Below are 19,226 nucleotides of genomic sequence, written 5' to 3' on the forward strand. Positions count from 1 at the left end.
ACCTACTTTAGGATGACATGAAGTATACTTTAAACAGCACTGACTAGATTTTTTATTTGTTATAAAGAGAGGCACACAGCAACTAGATCGCTTGTACGTGCCTATGCTACATTGCTCATACAGTCACGTGAATCCCACACTGAAGGATCAAAACATTTCAAATACAGATTGGAATACATCATGGACAGGTAACAGGTATAACAAACAAACAAACATATTTTTACATAATAGCATACTTTAAGGCATAAGCCAAACAAGTTAGAGGCAGGTAGTTGCCTCCAGAGAAACAATATTCTCCTCTGACAGAGCTTGTACCAGCTTTTTACAGACAGCAGGTCAAGGACACTGGACTGGCTGTTTAGGTATAGTCATGTTTTGCCCTGTTGACTGCACAAAGCAATTTAATACAGAAAGCCATTTCTTCAATGGAAAAGACCCCGAATTAGAAATGTTCATGTGGACCATTCATATTCAGTTAATCATAATTGATCCTTATGCAATGAATACTAAATAAGAGTTAATAATAATAATGAATCATAAGAATGAATTATAATGGTTTGTTTATTAGGCTATCAATAATTAACAGGGATTTGCCATTTATTGTAAGTACTGTTGCTGTTTCTGTTGCAGATTTGGAAGGCATAATTTATATGGTAATTTTATATGAAACAGCACCTATTACAGCATGGCTATTACAACAGAGTAGAAGAAAATGATGACTTTATCAGTTTAGTTAACTTTTTCATTTTATTCATTGTTAGCACAGCCTGCAATGTAAACATGATGGAGTGAAAGGAATGAAGAAGTTTTGTGCAAGTCTAACAATTTTGGATAGGAAAGTAACTTTCCCAGCTACTCGCACAGCAGAAATAAATACAATGGGACAGAACAAAAGGCAGGCAAGTCAGCAATAAGATGGAGCAGAAAGAAGGCTACCAGTGTTTGGTAACATCTGTTGAAAGTGCCACTGAAAGGAAGGAGAGGCACAGCAACATCATCAGGGAGAAATAATGCTAGGCATGGCAATAGCGGGATTGCATGGGGACAGAGGCGGGCAGGATCCTTCCAAGTGATTAAACATTTAGGCAATGCCAGGGCTGGACTTAGCAGAGTTGGTAACAGCCTCACGCCTCCTATAGCAGAGGACCCAGACAGCACTGTCAGTATGTCTAGGGCAGTGGTAGTGTGAATCTTTTAAGTCTGTTGATTCAGAGCCTGTCTGAGTTTATACCATCAACAGAAATCGTTGGACTATGGGAAATGCTAATCAGAAGGACACACACGATGGCTTTCACAGCAGGAAAATTCAGCATAACCCCCTTCTATTAAAGTGTAAGTCTGTATTTTTCTACAGAAATAGTCTTCAATACATGAAAACATTAACTTTTTTGAAAAAAAGAAAAAAGCTTTGCTTGTAACAGTGAAGATCTTACATTTCAACTCAAGAAGAACAAAATCGTATTGAATGAAAATTCAATACAGGAGTCACACTGACTGGCATAAAAAAACATACTAAAAGCTTGAAATATGATTTAAAATAAAGAACTTGGATATATTTAAACATTCCACAAGATGAGAAGTTTTCCATGTATGTCAGGCATCTCTCTGAATGCTGATGTTAAAGATTGCAAATAATTTCATTTAAAACATTTTTAAAATTAAATTTATTAATTTATATTAAACATTTTTAATATAAATTCCAAATAAAATTTATGAACCAAACTGAATATAAGATAGAGCTGAGCAGGTAGAATATATATATGATCTAGCTGGATTGGAGGCTGGATTTTTAATCATTGTATTACATCAAAAGAATTGCAACTAATCTGCCCACAACATTTGACAGAGCCTTGATAATTTTAGAAAACAAAGCCCATCTTTAAAGTATTTAAAATAATTCTACAATCTTGTCAGAACCTCCAACTTTGATATTAATTAGCAGTGTTTTCAGAACTGCCTTAGATGAACCTGTATGGCACACAGATGGCAAGTCATTTACATGAGAAAAATGAGAACTGGCCCATCTATGGATCCCTAGAGGGTGCCATGACCCATTAGCAGAGGAAAGACGACCTTTACTGAATAATAATTGAGAACTATTACTAAGATAATTACAAAACCAATTGACTGCCAGAAGGCCTAGACCTTGGATCCTCAATTTATACGGCAACTGCTCTTGATCTGCACAGAAAAGAAATGCGCTTAGGGTTCACAAACACCATAACCTCAACATCTGCCTGCCATCTAAAGATAATGATCTGGTATTAATTAATTTGAACAGTGCAGTCATTGCAGAGGTAGACTGCATCACAAATCAGATAGTTAACATAAATGGAAGTTATCATGTTTCTGTCCAGCCTGTATTAACAAGCAGAATAGTATAAGGTAAATTAAACTATTGCAGGTCACAACATGGAAATGAATTAACTTAATTCTCTTTAACAAGGAACATAATTGCAACTCTGTTCTAGCTGTTGTACTGGTAAAGATGATAAAAGCTGTTCTTAAAATTGTTTTACAGAATGCTTCAATCACAACATTTTCTAATGCATATACCTTCAACAACTTTGTCAGATTCCTTTCTCTAGACAAGGTAGGAGAGGGGACTTGTTGGCTTTTGAACTACAGCTTTTTCTTCCCCCTGCCCCAAAGAGTTTTATTAGCATTAGTCCTAATCCTAGATAGCCCTAGAATCACTGGAAAACTCCCCTGAACTTCTCCCATGTCTCCTATAGGGATAACATGTATAGGAAGAAACACAGCTGGCATGCCATATGTGTTACTGATGGATTTCCAGAATTATCCCTCCTTATATGTGAAGGATATTTTAAAGAATACTTCAAAAGCAGAATGATCTAATCACTTAGTGCTAAGTTTCACACTTGGGATCTGATATTTAGGAATGCAGAACATCAGAAATGCCCAACACTCTAAAAAAACAGAGTTAGCCTTCCTCCTGAGGAAGGAAACAGCTGAAATTACTGTGAGAGAAGACTTTGGATAAAATGTTCTGTCACCAAAAAATCCACTTCTTGATTTTTATCTCCACTACTGAGCCCCATAGTTCAGATTCTTTGAGGACTTCACTAAAGGGAGTATTACAGGTGGTCATTCTTTAACAGAGACACTTTAAGTCGCAGCATGAAATTTATACAAAATTCAACTCACTTTTGAGACCTGTAGTAAAAGGAGCTGCCAACACTGACAGAATGCTCGTTCTGCATGATAGAAATGCTAATAGCTATGATTTCTTACCCTAAAAGTACCTGTATAATAGGATGGGGTGGAAAGAAGAGATAATGCGTTTAATTCAAAACAAGATATGCAAGCTAAGATTTACACTTATGAAGAGTTTAAAAAAAATCGAATGCACTCTCAGGTGCACTACTTACCTCCACATTCAGATTCTCCTTGGGAAAAGCCATCCGGGACCTGAGGACACTGTGACTCTTTTACTGAACCCTCAGGCATCCCACCAGCCAGCAGGACAAACCTGCCAAATGGTTGGGCTTGAAGGGTTAGATCAGTCAGGACTGATGCGTTGACCTCCTCTTCATGATGTACCTGTGTGTAACAAAAGCAGAAGCAATGAGAACATAGAGGTAAGGCCAGTAGCAATCCCGACCCCCTTACATCTAGGAGCTGGGAAAAGCCAATTGTCAGCAATCTGCTGATGTTCAAACTGGGAGTAACCAAAGCACTACATTCTCAATGCCTGTCATAATAGCTTAGTTGGGAGAGTTTTCTGCCAGCATACTTGATTTGTTTACAAAGACAATAGTTTAGGAGACAGCTTTTTCTTGAAATCTTTGTTGTACAGTTTATTAAACATTTTATTGTAGTGAACAGTCAAAAACAGTCATTTATTTTTTTTTTCTCTCACACTAATATTAATACATTCTGAAAAAAAATACCGGAAAAATATATCTTCTGGGAGAAAGGATTTCAACGTCAGTCAGAAATAGCAATAAGATAAATGCAAAATGAGACAAAGTGAATCAAGATGAAAAGTGCTTAAAGGACTTCAACCAATTGCACTCTGGTAGAGCTGAAAAAGATGAATACAGCTCAGCATAACAAGGAAGAGCGGGGATTAGGGCAGACAGAATAGGTGCACACATTTTTGTATTAAATCATTGATGCAACAGTAGCTGACACTCCTCTCAGGAAATAATCCTTGGTTTTTTTGATATAGCATTTTGGACTTGTTTAGTGTATGGTTTAACACCATCCCACCAATAATCCAGGAACAGTCTCACTGTCATGCATCGGATACAATCTCAGTGAAATTTCTGAGTCTTTCAGGAAGAACACGGAAACTCTAGATCAAAATCTGCACACAGACCTTGGGATCAAGGAAGCTCCTCACTCCTGGAGAGGAGCTATTGCACCCATCTGCTGGCATCTTCTGCCCAGGGCTTTGTGGAGAATCTGTCTGCAGATTTACACTAAAGACAGCAAAATCTATTGTCTGTGGATTACCTTTGTACTGTAAATGCATCCTAGGAAGGTTTTCTTTTTAAAGTTTTCTGGCAATCACCCCATCTCCATCAGTAATCCCTGTGATGTAACATTTTCAAGTGGTCTTTCTGCAAGAGATCAGGCTGTAGAATATTCTGCAAGAGATTAGGCTGTAGAATAGCACTTATGCAGCTTTTGGCTGTTGTAATTGTAGTAGAGATCAACAAAATTGGATGCTGTTCTGCCCTCCTTGACGGGGCTCCTGGTGCTAATCAGGAACTGGAAATTGCACATTCAGAGACATACAGTATGCCACTATTCAGCAAGCGGTAAAGAACTTTGCTGTGAATTCCTAAAGGATGCAAGCTGCAATGACAAAAATATTTTGAGCCATGAATAAAAAAACTAATTAGATACAGGAAACAAACAAATTCCAGTAATGTAATCTACATTTTCATAAATTTAAGGCCAGGAGAAGAGATTAGTTCATCTACACTGAGTTTTTGTTTCACAGACACATTTCATCCAATTACATCTGCTATTGAGCCCCCATAACTCGTGTTCAGCCCAAAAATAACTTTCAGAAAGTAGATAGACTGTATCTGAAAGCCTCCAGAGATGATGTCTACCATTTTCTACTGCAATGTAGCCTACTCCAAAGTTTAATTACCGTCTCTGTGAAACAGAGAGGAAAAAAAAAATAAATAACAACAGCATGTGCTTTATTTCTAATTTGAAATTGCCTTGCTTTAGCTCCCAGCTACTGGTTCTTGCTACACATTTCTTTGGTAGATTAAAGAACCCTTTAGTATTATATATTTTCTTCACAGAAAGGTGTTTATACAGGCTTAACTTTCTTTTTGATAAGCTCCACAGAAATCTCTCACTGGAATGCATTTTCTCTGCCCTCCAAAACCTCCTTGTACCTCTATTTTGTACATGCCTTTTTTTTTTTTTTTTTTCTGAAGCATGGACTGCAGAAATATTCCCAATATTTGACTACTCACCTGTAACATTTAGAGACTTTAAAGTCACACCACTACTTTAAAACCTGTCTCTATCCAGAATCTTAGTGAAATCTTTGCCGTAAAGAAATCTAAGCAAATTTTGCCATTGAAATCATAGGGAAAAAGAGTTGAGGTATTGAACGCATGCAAATGTACTGAAGAAAGCAAAAGAATAGGTCATATTTAGAGCACAATAGGCTAGAAGGCATATAAAAATAGCAGAGCGAGATGTATAAACAACCCACATACTACTTTTTTCATAGCACTGGAATAAACCATTCACTGCTTACATAAGAAGCATGATTTGCAACAAATCATACTTTGGAAAAATCTAGAAGAGGAGGAAAAAGACAACTCATTTTAACTTATTATAGAATTCTGGTCTTCGTGTTTGCTTACTGTTTATTTACATTAACAATAGCATCTTTCTAATATCCCAAGCACTGAATGGGTGATCAAATAAATGTAATGTTCCCCAACAGCCTAACAAAAATTTCGTAAGTGACCAACAATACTATCAATTTATCTTTTACCAATACTGACTAGAACATGAGCAGTTCAGCTTTTCCACCTACTAGTCACCATAAACAGTTAAAAATATTGGAAGGAAAGATAGGAAAATCATAGAAGTGGAACAGATTCAGAAGCTTATGAAATCACAGTTTAGTTTTAATGGAATACAGCCAATTAAATGAACATCCTATAAACACAAAAAAACAATGCAGGTTACAAATCTTGTTAGCTACGAATATGCTTACATGTTTGTTAAGATGACCTTGGTTTGTATGACACAGACTGGGCACCAGATGGACAACAGCCTGAGGGAAATTTTTTTTTTTCCTAACGAAGTACCAATATTCAAGTTCATTTTTATACTTATATTCTCTCATTCTGCTTCTTTCCAATTTATACTCACATAATTTTTGCTTTTACTGTGCATGGCCACCTTCTTCCTTGATCATCCTTATTGGTTTGTTATATTGATCTCTGTCTGTGCAGTAATCTGTGTATCTGTGGATTTATTTTTCTTACAAAATTAAGCTTCAGGTCTGCAACTTTCATGTTTCAATTCTGCTAGAAATCTTAAATATCTGAATTTATTTTTTTATGGATTATCAGTCACGGACTACAATTCTAATTCTGAGTTTATAAAAATAGCATGATGTCTGACATGAAAACCTACAATTCATAAAATATTTTTTAAAGATCTGTAGTCTATTTTACAATCTATAATTGCACTTGAAGCTAAGCACACCTGCCAGTCAAAGACTTAAATGCTTGTTTTTATTCCTATTGTGGCCAAAAATATAATGGTTTAGATGAAAGCAAACTGGACCAAATCTGCCATTTCCTCAGCTCTGACTCAGTTTAAAATAAATAAATAAAATATTGCAGGCTGTATTAAGAACAATCAAAATTTAAACTACTTCCTCACAGCCAGTGTACTGCTATGAGATGCTTAATTTGGCAAAAAAAAATCATTTTCTGCACATCCAAATACACAGGGTCTACATGACTGTAGCCCAAGCATCTTTTATAAGCTAGTAACAAGTGGGAGTAGTTGAAGGTGAAGAAATGAAACTTTTAGCAGTAGCAGAGATACAGTATGAAATACATACTTTCATTTAAGATAGTAAGATCATATTCAGAAAAAAAAAAAGCATACTGAAAAAAGATGGCTAAAATGCAACAAAAGCTCTGGCAATGTAATGTGCAAATTTAATTCGTTCATTTGTTCAGGTGTACAGTAAAAGAAAGGATCATCACCATGCCAACCCTAGGGCAACTGCCTCATTCTTCTCAGACTGCTTTGGAAACCTGTTTCCATGAAGAAACAGCAACTCACTTTGTCATTGGAATTATTATGCCTTTACTGTATAGAAAAAGTGATTTTAGTGATCGTTCATATGACAGTCTGAGCTTTTCAAAATCAATCTTTTCTTATGAAATCAAATAACAGTTTTCCCCAGTGGGCATATTTAATTTTACCAAATCCCACATCATTTGAAGCTTATTCCTGTCCACATACAAAGTCTAACAAAGACAGATTTCTTATTTTGTGTTCTGATTTGTGTATTGAGACCATGTCTCTCCTTTGACAAAAGAAGTGAAAGCAGAAGTAGGATGTCAGAAAATCCTTTTTTTTCCTGTTTTCTTCGTTAAATTGACTTCCCAAAATGTCCAAGCACTATAAAAGCTTAATTGTAGAGATCCAGTAAATAAAACCTGAACTAAACGGTTAATTTGTACGAAGTACTGAGAAAAAAGTATATATTTCAAAACCAACAAAACAAAGCACCTGCAAGCTCCTGTGCTTTTGTTCGTTGTATATCTGCAGAGAATATTCACATGCTGAGATGGGCTTCTGTTCTTCCTCTTGCTCAGGGAAGGACTCTCCTGCACGTGCTCCTATTTCTGGGGAAGGAAATACACCCTCCTCAAGGAATTGCCTTCCAGTGGCATACCGCAGCTGACAGTGCAGTGGGTTCCCACCTCTTCTTTTTTCCCTGCCTTCTGTACCACTGAACAGCCCTGAGACCTGGCTGGTTGTGCAAGAGCCTGGTTTTTCCCTAGCAGAACACTAGTTCAGAAATGGAACACTGTATGGCAGAAAGAAGCATCTTTAGGTGCAATATCTCCAACAATAATAAAAAACAATAAGTAGATGCCTTCATTTGCATTTCAGATTGTATTTATTGGACCACACTGTGCTGTTGGTTTCTGTTGGGTTTCTGTAGGAAAGTAGATGGAAGGCAGTGAATACTGACTGATTTTTTTCAGTAACATCTCATTTCACAGTTTCTGAGCATGAAATCAAGCCATTACACAAAAGAAAAGATTTGATGATAAAAACCACTTAAAATAGCCTTCTATCTTATAAAAAGCGTTGTTGAAATTATTAAACTAAACCACCCAACTTTTGGCAGAACAAGCAGGGAGCCTCTCAGGTTCTGTTTCTAGCATGCACAACAACAACAAAAAAATAAACGAGAGACCTGCTCTGCTGCTTGGATGCAGCAGTCAGTCTCTAGCACCAACACGAGGCAGAAATCACCAGGCTTGACACCCTTATGATGGGATTTAATATGAAAAGAAAGCTCTCAGGTACTCATGGTTGCTATGAAACCATTGACATTTACTGTTGGAAAGTAATTTGTCCTTAGTATAGCACTGAATTAGAAAGTAAGTAAATGGTATGCCTGCAATACTGAGGACACTAATTACTTTCGAATGGAAGATAACACTACCTGAGCAGACTACTTCACACTAGTCGTGACTGGAAAGGCTTAACGTTGCATCTGCTGTACCCTAACAGCAATACCGGCTCTAAGGTGACCACTCGAGGGCAGGAGCTCCAGGTGCAGTAAAGGTGCATCTGTGCTATTTTTCTGAAAATGAAAATCTGGTCTGTAAATGTTATTAAGTGCCAGCATGTGAATTATGCAGTAATGAAACACAGACTCCAATTAACTTCCAGGCACCCAGCTAGATAAGATTGCTGGGTTTCAGGAATATACTTTGGGTGCACTGAAGCTCCCTTCTTCACCAGTAGGAAAGGAGCAGGTAGCAGGTAAACAAAGACAAGACGATGGGCAGATCCTTCAATTCAGCCAGGAGTGCTTCTGGGGCTGAGCTAAGGACACTTCATTCCAAGCTCACCCTAAAAACAACATCATCAACACAGAAACAGCCTTCAATAAGCATCTTTGGAACCTACCATCACTACAAACATTCCCTTGATAGTATTATTTTACTTTCTTATTCCTTTATAATAAATCAATGATTTCCATTATAACCAGCAGTTCAGGCCTGTGAGTAAGGATGATTCTTTCTCCAAATTAGTTATTGGATGCTTGGGTCTCATATCAAAATCAAGTGATAGAGGTAATTAGGATAAACAATTAGATACTAAGATTTCCTCTGAGCAACACAGCAGCAGAATGTGTTTGGGCATTAAGAACTGTGCAGTTGAAAAATATTATCGGGTCATAAATATAACAGGACAACATGAGTTTGAAAGCTTTCTTGTTTTTATATGAATAATAATATAGTACATTCTTTTGTATTTCTTTCCTTTGTGGATTGAAGTTGGTGTGTATGCTTTCACATGAATAATGCAATATAGCAAAATTGATGGCACAGTTCTTTTGTTAAAGCAGTTATGAAATGAGAAAACAAAATCTACAAGGAAAAGTTATGAAAAAAACAACATTTCACTAACAATAAAAAGATGAAGTTGCCTGGCCGTTTACATTTGTCTCTCGTGTCATGAATATTAGATCAGATTCTTTTTATTAATCCATTGATAGTTCCATAAGGCAACTCATTTTTGATAAGCTCTGTCAGGACTGCTGTAAATACAAAAAAGATTTATGAATTAATTTTCATACGTAAATGACAAAATCCTCTGGTACTTTTGAAATATCTGCCTGCAGTTAAAATAGAGATATATGTGCACGCGGGCACACGTATCAGTTTAAAATTCAGATCAGGCTGTTCCTTCAGAACATAGCTTAATGTCAACTGGCTTTTTCTGTATGAAAGAACAGTAAACTATGAAGATAATTGGTACTGAGGGCATAGTACAAGTGGAAAAAAATGGACAATCTGTGATCTGAGAAGTGTGTTGGACTAAAGGTGTCGCGTGGGATTTTTTTTTCCAAAAGCATTTTTGTTTTCAAGTATCAATGGGTCACATATATGCTAGTGTGCTATAAAAACAGACATCTTCAACTCAATGCTATTATTACTTGAATTGTGTTTATAGCTACAAGTCCCAGTCATGAACCTATTAGGCTAAAAATAGCACAAAAGCATAAGCTCTAAATTAAGTCTACATACGAAGCATACTTGGATAATTCTCCACAGCCCTGCATATCTGTGTGAAGCCAAAAGTATTACTAAGCTCCACATTTTCTGGCAGTAGTAGATCAAAAAGCTGGTTCAACCTCTCCATTTCCTTTTCTCTGCCAGTGAGACAGGGACTGCCATGGGCTTGCCAGGACGACCACAGCCATACAGCCAGCACATGCTAAAAAGGCAATGAGCTACAATGAAATTTTTCTGCATTTCCCTTGTTCCACAGTGGGGACCTACATACCAGCACATTCATGCTAACGCTACAGGAGCGCAACACCTCCCTCTTGCTCTGCAGCTGTTAGACAATTTACAAAGGAAATTCAGTATCATTCTTTGTGTTTTACAGATGGGAAAATCAAGGCACAAAAACATGTAGTGACTTGCTCTAGAAGGATAGACGGCTACTCTTTATAACAGATCATTAGCTAATATCATACAAGTTTGCACAGTCCCTTAACATGAACCTTTCTTTGTAGATTCTACAAGAGAAAGGCGGAATTAACCAGCTCATTGCTAGACAAATTCAGGGATGAGGTCTAGTTCTGGATTATGCTTCTTCCAGGCAGTTTACCCATACAGCACGTGGCTGTATGCTCTGTTTATGGTGTTTATAGTGTATAAAATCCCAGGAGCAGGGGCTGTAAAGTGTGGTACCACAGTATCAATTTAGTGATTAATTTATAAGAATAAAGGATTAAAATAAATATACAGTATCTTGTGAGAAGAAATAAGACAGACTGAGCTTTACAATCTGCTGTGTTCTCCTTCTTAATCATCTGGAACCAAAAGCACAAGAAGCAACTTTGCCACCTTTTCTAACCCATGGTCTGTCCCCACATTCTCTCGACAAAGACACCTGTTGTGCTGTGTAGGCTTTTGTTCTGACAGTGTTTTGACTCCTTTTTAACATACATATAACAGTATGCTTGGTATAGAGAAATCAGATTGAAGGATGTCATGGTAATGGGATTTGATTCTCAAAGGATCTTATTCCATAGTATCATTCTGAGCTTCACAAGGCTTGTGCACTAGAAAATCCAGTAATAACTGAAAGTGATTTAAACTAACTTGGTCTGCACTAACTTTGGGGTTACACTTAACTAATGTAATAGATAGGTACTCTTAAATAATAACATAACACCACACACACCCTACTGAAGTTCAGAAATATTCTTGTATGTGGAGGGAAAGTAATAGATACACTTAATAAAGAAATTTCTTAAATAAGGAAGCCAACATAAAAACTAATAGTTGAGATAAACATTTTCCCATTCAAATAGAGTTTAGTTATACTAATGAAATTCCAGTACATTTCTTTTCTATATGAACTTGGTATTTTATATCAACTTGACTGTGTCCTGGAGCCAGACTAGAAATCTATCAATAAATGCATTTGTCATGTGCTTTTAAAATACACACCTTAAGCTTATTTGGATTACATTAATACACTACTACAGATATACAGAAATGTGTCACGTGAAGGCAGAGACGTATTGACCATCTATGCCTGAGAGCATTAAAAATAAATAAGGAAAGGAAAAGATAAGTACAGAGAAGGATTTTTGTATGTCCAAGTTCACGCAGCTTGGCAGGGAGCTGATCTGTCTGATCTGTCCTCTGCTCTCCTACACAGAGAACCATATATTATCCCTTAGTACTAACAACACAAACAAGTATATCATTATGACTTCTCATTATAGTCCCAGAGGGACTTTCTGTCGACTGTGATTTCACATTCTTTTGATCTGAAATATATTAACTTACTTTCTTTTAGTTGTAAAGCATGCTTTACTGGCATTATACTGACTTCTGTTTATTTATTTACCTTATTATTCATTTACCTATGTTACTATTTTTCACGTTAGTTTGACTCATATTAACAATTTTACTGTAAAATTGTTCAAACCCATTGTACCAAACCCTTCCTGTCAAAATGTACACTTGTAGCTGGTTTTGAAAACCAGACAAGAAAATGTTCATTCAATTCAAAACACTCCATAATGCAAAAGGTATTAAAACTGGCAAAGTGTATGTTACTTTAATTACCAGGTCAAGACTGAGGCTTGCAAAAACCATAACTTCTTAACAGACATTAATACAGAAAACAACCAAGATATGCAACAAATAATGAAATATACATTAATAGATCAGTAACTTGTGTTATCAGAAAAAAATGTTACAGGTTTACAAGGAAAAAAGTAAGAAATAACTAATTAAAAATCATTTAAATAAATCTTAGTTTCTTATTTTCATAATATTGAAATATTTGGGTTAGCAGTCGATCAGAATTCTAACAATGAGAAATGAAGGGTGATGGTGAAAAAAGGGGGAGAAGGAAATGATATGACAGTGAATTTCAAGAAATCAGCCACATACGTTGTTGGTGTCAATGAAACTATTTGGGCTAGCTTCTGGTTTAGTCAACCTCAGAAAGTGGCCCACCATCAACTTCAGCAGGACATTGTGACAACGTATTTCACAGTTGATTAAACCCAGCATGTGCAATATCCTTAGGTGATTATATTACCTGCAAGCAATGTCTAAGAGATGGAAGAGGCAAAGTCAAATAGAGCTGGGCAGAGCAGGCATTTGCACTTAAGAAAGTAGTTTCATTATGTGCTTTACTACGATGCTAAGAACTGTGCAAGAAGCACATAGCTGCGTTACAAAATGCATAGGTCCTGAGTTCAATGAGTTACTTAGGTTGGTGCTGAAGGAGCTCTAAAAGGAGCACAGAGATGGAAGGGGCTGAGAGTGCCAGAACACTTCTGTTAACCTATTAACTCACAGCCCCCGAGGGCTTGTTCATCATGGTGCCTATCAAAGTGTCAGTCTTCTCTATTACCTCTTCCTTCAGAAGAGGTCTGTCTATCATTGTCATGCTCTTCTAGCAGGATTATCCATCATTTTGGGTGAAGCCAAATCATTCATTTTCATGGCTGTCTCTGTTAGAAAGTCAGGAAGAAAAAAAGTGTTTTATTCAACAAAAGAAAAATGATGGAATTGCCCTCTTAATCATTTTCTTTTATTACTTAATCCAAAAGGTTGGGAGGAGGCTCTGCAGTTTATTATAGCAGCAGTCACTGACACCATTACATTTCAGGCTGTAGCAATATGTCCTGCTTTTCAGCAGCTTATAAAACTAGCCATAAACATTAACTCCAGGCAAGAGTTTGTCATACTGTACCCATGGCTCTAGCTCAGAGTGATTGATTTGATTTGTTTTTAATTAAAATTGATTCACAGCACTAATTGACTCCTATATTAGTACTGTGGTACCCCTTCCAGGTTTCCTGTTTGGACTTGAGGTAGGCTGAGAACTAGAAATCATGGTGGGTACTTCCAAACTGCAGCCTGGCTTTCCTGCAAGCTGCGTGCTGCTGGAACGAGCACGCAGAGATACCGTAAATTTTGGTAGAGGCTTTACAAATGACACTTCTGGTGAAATGTTAGGCTCAGAACAGTTAACTCTAAAGTTATGTCTTGTGGGTGGCAAGACTACACAGGACCCACTCACAAAAAAAATTGCAAAACTAAAGAAAAATAGTCATACTGTTAACCCTCACCAGCTTCAGCTATACAATAAATTGAACAGAGCAATACTAGGGTGAATCTTCTAGCAGCTTGGACAAAATTTATTTCAGCTGTCTGCTGTCCTAACATAACTTTAGTAGATATGGAATAAATAAAAGTACCAGAAGAATCTCCATATAAAAAATATATCTTTCAGAAAGATCTATTAAATAAGTCAAAAAGTCCTACCTGCAACCATTTCCATGTTAATGTCCTGTAAAAATCAGCCTCTGGCTCCTGAGAATTTACAAAGGTAAGTAGTTTTGGTAAAGCAAAATTTATGAAGTTTGCTTTTTTTTTGTATTTGTGATTTATCCTCGGATTACTCCAGGTCGAATAAATCCTCATCAGCTGTTCTTTTTCTCTGAGTATCCTCATGTTGATTGCTCTAATCCCAGCAAATTGAGATCATGTTGCCATTATTCTTTCACTGACAAGCACTAGGTTTGCCTCTCCTCACCTCTACCTTGGCTATCTATTTTCACGGAAATTTTAGCAACTTAACTTTCAGATGACCTCTCCCATGTTAGATTTGGTAAAAACTAAGTGTTCAGAATTTATTAGGCATAGGTATGCAAGGAAGTTAAAACTGATTCAAAATAGTCATGGCTGAAGTACTAAAATGGGCTGACATTGCAGATAAAAAAATTAACTTATTTTAATAGGGCAGAAAATATTAGAACAGTGTGACACTGGATAAACTCATACCAAAGGCAGTCTTGTGAATGACGGGTGGCAGCATACTCTAAATCTGGGGCAAATCCCTTCTTCTAACATGGCCTGATCCAAAGACTGTTGAGATACGTGGGAATCATTCTTTTGACTTCACTGGGATTTGGATTGGACTGCTGGGGATAGAAAGAGATACTGAATAAGTCTACATTTTATTTGAGGTAAACTCTCATCACACTCCCAGCCAGTTGGGCACAAGTCAGCTCCAGAGCAGAGCCACAGTTAGCATGGCACTGAGCCCGAGCTAATAAGGCCAGCTGAAAGGCAGGGTATATTATCTCGCTCAGCACTGTACTGCTGCAGCCATAAGGCTCCTGGCCAGCTTGGCACTTCAGCAGAATAAACATCACATCTGCCTGGCAAAGTGCTCCAACATCTGCCTGAAAGATCCCACATAAATACATACACCCATTGCTGAACAGTAATGGTCATGGCATATTCCTTATGAAATAAAGTGTGGCTGCACTACAAAAACCGCTAAATATTTATACAGAACTAGAGCTCAAGAAATAATTGCTTGGCTAATTCTTCATAGTCTGGAAATGTCTTATTACTCTACAGTATCAATTGCTCAAGTATTACTAAAGAAGACACTTCAGAAACTTTGAGTGTCTTCTCGCGATCACACTTCCAAAAGCCGTATTTGTCAGAGATGACCATAGGTGGTTTTAGGATAATTGTGCTAACCTAATAAAATCATGTCAGATTCCATAGAATCCTTGAAAATCAACCAGCACATTTAAAAAACAGAATTAGGATCTTTGGGACTGATACTTGCACTTTCACCTTTACAGGTTCCCTCCCTCACCCAGGAATACATATAATTCAGTCTGACAGACATTCATTCTATAGCCTTATTAAAGTATCCCTAACGATTCTTACTGTGAAGGAGCTGATTATACAGGCTGTAATCTCTGAGTCCCAGTCCATTCACATTCCTTTCAGTGGATAGTAAAGAGGTTCCTTCTTCTACAGATATTCGCTGGTACCCGAAGGGATCTATCCTATGCATTTGAACCCTGGGTCACCTGCATTCCAGCACTACATATTTTCCAGAAGAACCACCAGCAGTTTCTGTCTTGCTTCTGGAATAGACTTTTATTTTCTATTGCTCTATCAATTGCAAATTTTTGTCTTGGTAATTGTATATTTAAACATTACAATGCTAATCCAGACCAGTTCTTAATTTTTCTCTACAGTGCGTATGGTCTTCCAATACAAATTCAGTTAAAGCATTCTGAGCAAGTGCACACCTTCCAAAGAATCCCTAAATTTTAAGGAGTCTACCATGGAGTTAGTTCTCCACAATCTGCCCTTTGCCAAAAATTACTATTATTTTTCATAGATTACTGAAACATTTGGAATGGTTTCAGTCTGTCAAAATTCCTTATACTTTCATTACTTTTTTCCTTATGCTTTCATTACTTTTACCCAGGTAGACCTCAGTAGTATCTACACAGGAAAAAGCTCACTAAATTCATTATCCAATTTTGATAGTAGAATGTTAATCTCAGAGTTTGCACTGGTTTTGTCTACCATGACCAAATAGAGTTTATCACCAGGGACTGCAAATATTCAAGGAATTTAAGCCCTGAACAATAGCAACAAAAGTCTGATCTATTTTAAAAACTTTGTTTTTCCCTGCATAGCAGTACAGTATATCTAAAGGAGATGGAACCTGATAAAGATGTAGATTGAGGACACTGAGGCAAAGCAGCACAGAAGTTAACTAAACACACCTGCATTCACTTAACATATGGACCACACCCCTGACAGCAGCAGAAAGTGAAGATTCACCTAAATTTTCCAAAATTGTTGCCAATCCTAGAAAAGTGTAATTCCCAGCTCCAACTTCGGGTTGACAATCTGAGAAATAGGATTCTACTTCAGGGTACTAGGATCTGATCTGCTATTAGGTAACTTATTAAAGAAAGCCAGAAGAGTAGTAATTTGTGCTCACTCATACGACAAAAGGCAGAAACATCATGGGATAGATGCTACGTGAATTGTTAGAGCCCACACCCAGTCAGTTGTGGTGTCTGCATGTAGGATTTTCCCACGCTTCAGGTTCCAACATCTGCACTCTCAGGGACAGCCCAGTTTATCCATAATTACCCTACATGTATGGCATGCACAACAAAATCCATTTTGCTCTTGAGCTTTAGCCTCACAAGGAAATACAGCAGTTCTTTTAGGAATACCATTTTCAATTTGTCTTGCCAGTGAAGTAGTAGATGTTGGACTGCAGCTGGGATAAATGTTAGGAAATTCATCTTGGACATTTTTGTAAGAGAGATCTCATGAGAGATTCGGTTCTCTTTAAAAGGAAAAAAAAATCTTTAGAAAAGCTGCTTTGAGCCAGGGGCATATATTAGCCCTCACATTTGGAAGACACTAATTCTACCCTGCAGCATTATGATTCTCCAGCACCTGAGAAAATCAACTGCTCATCAGAAAGGAATTCCCATCTGCAGCCGTAGCAGGATTGAGAAGTTTAAACAAGGATTTACCAGCCACATGTCCCATGCATAAGATCCCAGATGGAACAGTTCCTACCAAATATAGGTGTTCTGCTACAGAGAAAAGTAGCAAACAATACCAAAACAAAAAAAAACTGATGCAGGGTCTAATTTTCTGGACTAATTCAGTGGTTTCCATAACCCATGGAAAAAAAGATTCATTACAAGAATAGCCTTATAAGTTACTCTCTCTAAAATAAAACTTTTTTTTTTTTTTTTTTTTAACTACAGATCATAAAAATGGGAGATATATTCATTATTTCCTCTTCTGAAACCACAATTTAGTGTGAGAGCAGGGATGAATATGGCCAGAGGGGACTACCTAATTTAAATCATAGTCAAAAGAAATCAAGGCTTCCCCTACGTAGACATCATCCTCAGTGATGCCCCTTATTCTAAATGCATATTCAGTCAAGTTTGTGAACAACAGACAGCTGAACAAGCAAATGTTTTCTTTAATTTTAAGTACAAACTCAGAACTACATTGCCAGAAATTTTATAAAAATTAGAGACACTGAACACCAATGAAGCATATTTTTTTGCCTTTTTTGAACAGACCTAATGAAGGGAACAAAACTTTTATTTTACAAATATGCTTAAAACTGAGTTTCCCTCCTGGGTGTGAACCAAAAAATCATGAGAGTTGATCCCCTCTCTCACCACCATTTCACCCCATACCTCAGAAATGATTAAAAATGGAAATCAGAGGAAACATTATTCTGAACCATAAGCCTCACTCTTTTATACCCTGCCCTAGACAATGCGGAGCTTTGTATATGCCCCATTTTCAGGTCTGATAAAACATATAGCCCTTCTAGATCTGATATCCTCATGAACAGGTATCAGAGAGGGAGAAGGAAAATGTGTTCTCCAGCCCAATATGTGTTTATCAGCCCAATAACCAGATAATACAGCACCAGCACAAGTAAATTTCTAGTGTTTTTTTTTTTTCCTAGTGTTATTGTAAATATGAGTAACAATTATTGAGTTGGTTTCAAGGAGTTTATAAAAGCACAAGGAGAACAATTAGATCCCTGATCCGACACACAGGGTGCAGTATCAGTACAAGCTGATTGCTGCACACCTGAGCAACCACGCTCCCATCTTTGAAAAATTACCCATCTCCATGCAGAAAGCACAGTTAACAGCCATGCTGACAACAGGGGCTGGAAAAGTATACTCAGTGACACTCCCCTGGGCAGACTGTGGAAAAATCTCTATAAAAATTAAGGGAGGGGGAAGACCTCTGTGAGAACTGTGCTCCTACAGCTGCTCCAAAGCAAATCAAAGCTCTCGCTGCCTTCAAGGAAGATTTGCTTTTCTGTTTCAAAGTTCCTCTGTTCCAGTCTCAAATGCTCACAGTTCTTTGCAGAAGGCTCTAAAGCATTGTCCTTTTTGAAGTGAAAATATAAGGCTCTACATTAAATAATTTTCTTCCAGAACCCCATCTTAGCATGGTCTTTTCCTCTTCATTGTCACATTCTATTTTCTTCTTAGTAGCATCTGTTTCTATTTCTTTTACCCTCCTTTAAATTATTTTATTTCAGTATTGTTTCTACGTAGTAAACCTAGATATATTTTACTGTCATTCATTTTTACTGCATCATATAACACCCCATGAAATCATTTTATACAACACTTAGGTATAGCTACACATAATACTTAGATTACATTCATTTTCCCTCTCATCTTGTATTCTGCCTTCAACACTGCAATGCACGGTGATTGTCAATGGGAGGATTTCCAGTGACTTAGCTAAGTTGGATAATGCCCTTTACTGCTGAGCATGTGTTTTGCTTTCGTATTTTATTTAACTCTACAGAATGTCATCAAAAATAACCAACCAACCAAAACCCAGCCCTCTATTCTCTAAGCCAGGTGTAATTTCTCTTTTTAAAAAGAGATTTACATTCTTTGTTGTTAATGTTGTACTGATGGCGTGGGAGGATTAAAAAAATAGCCTCCCTTCCTCCCGCTTTTTCTTTTTTTTCTTAAATAGAAATAATTGTAAATTTATGTCATTTTTCAAGTAACATCCTAAAACAGCAGATTCTGAGAACCACCTAGTTACTTC

The 19,226-nt window shown here is 37.0% G+C and overlaps 1 protein-coding gene across 4 annotated transcripts in view; it reads right to left on the minus strand.

Annotated features, from left to right (window-relative positions):
• The window catches only part of LOC310904396 (uncharacterized protein), a 126,335-nt gene that overhangs the window by 49,593 nt on the left and 57,516 nt on the right, over positions 1-19,226 (minus strand). The window contains exons 1-7 of one of the 4 annotated variants that reach the window (XR_014588295.1): positions 15,516-16,927; positions 14,610-14,749; positions 14,091-14,138; positions 13,174-13,273; positions 7,768-7,883; positions 4,483-4,827; positions 3,393-3,564 (exon numbers count right to left, since the gene is read on the minus strand). Coding sequence is in view for 1 of the 4 variants with exons in the window: in XM_083849069.1 (XP_083705195.1) it covers positions 3,393-3,564; positions 7,768-7,883; positions 14,091-14,106 (304 nt within the window). In the remaining 3 variants the exon portion in view is untranslated. Of the gene's footprint in view, positions 1-3,392; positions 3,565-4,482; positions 4,828-7,767; positions 7,884-13,173; positions 13,274-14,090; positions 14,750-15,515; positions 16,941-19,226 lie in introns of those variants that run through there. The other 3 variants (XR_014588294.1, XR_014588296.1, XM_083849069.1) reach the window with 3 other exon arrangements.

The sequence above is a fragment of the Anser anser genome (assembly GCF_964211835.1).
Source record: "Anser anser genome assembly, chromosome: 9".
NCBI classification, from domain to species: Eukaryota; Metazoa; Chordata; class Aves; order Anseriformes; family Anatidae; genus Anser; species Anser anser.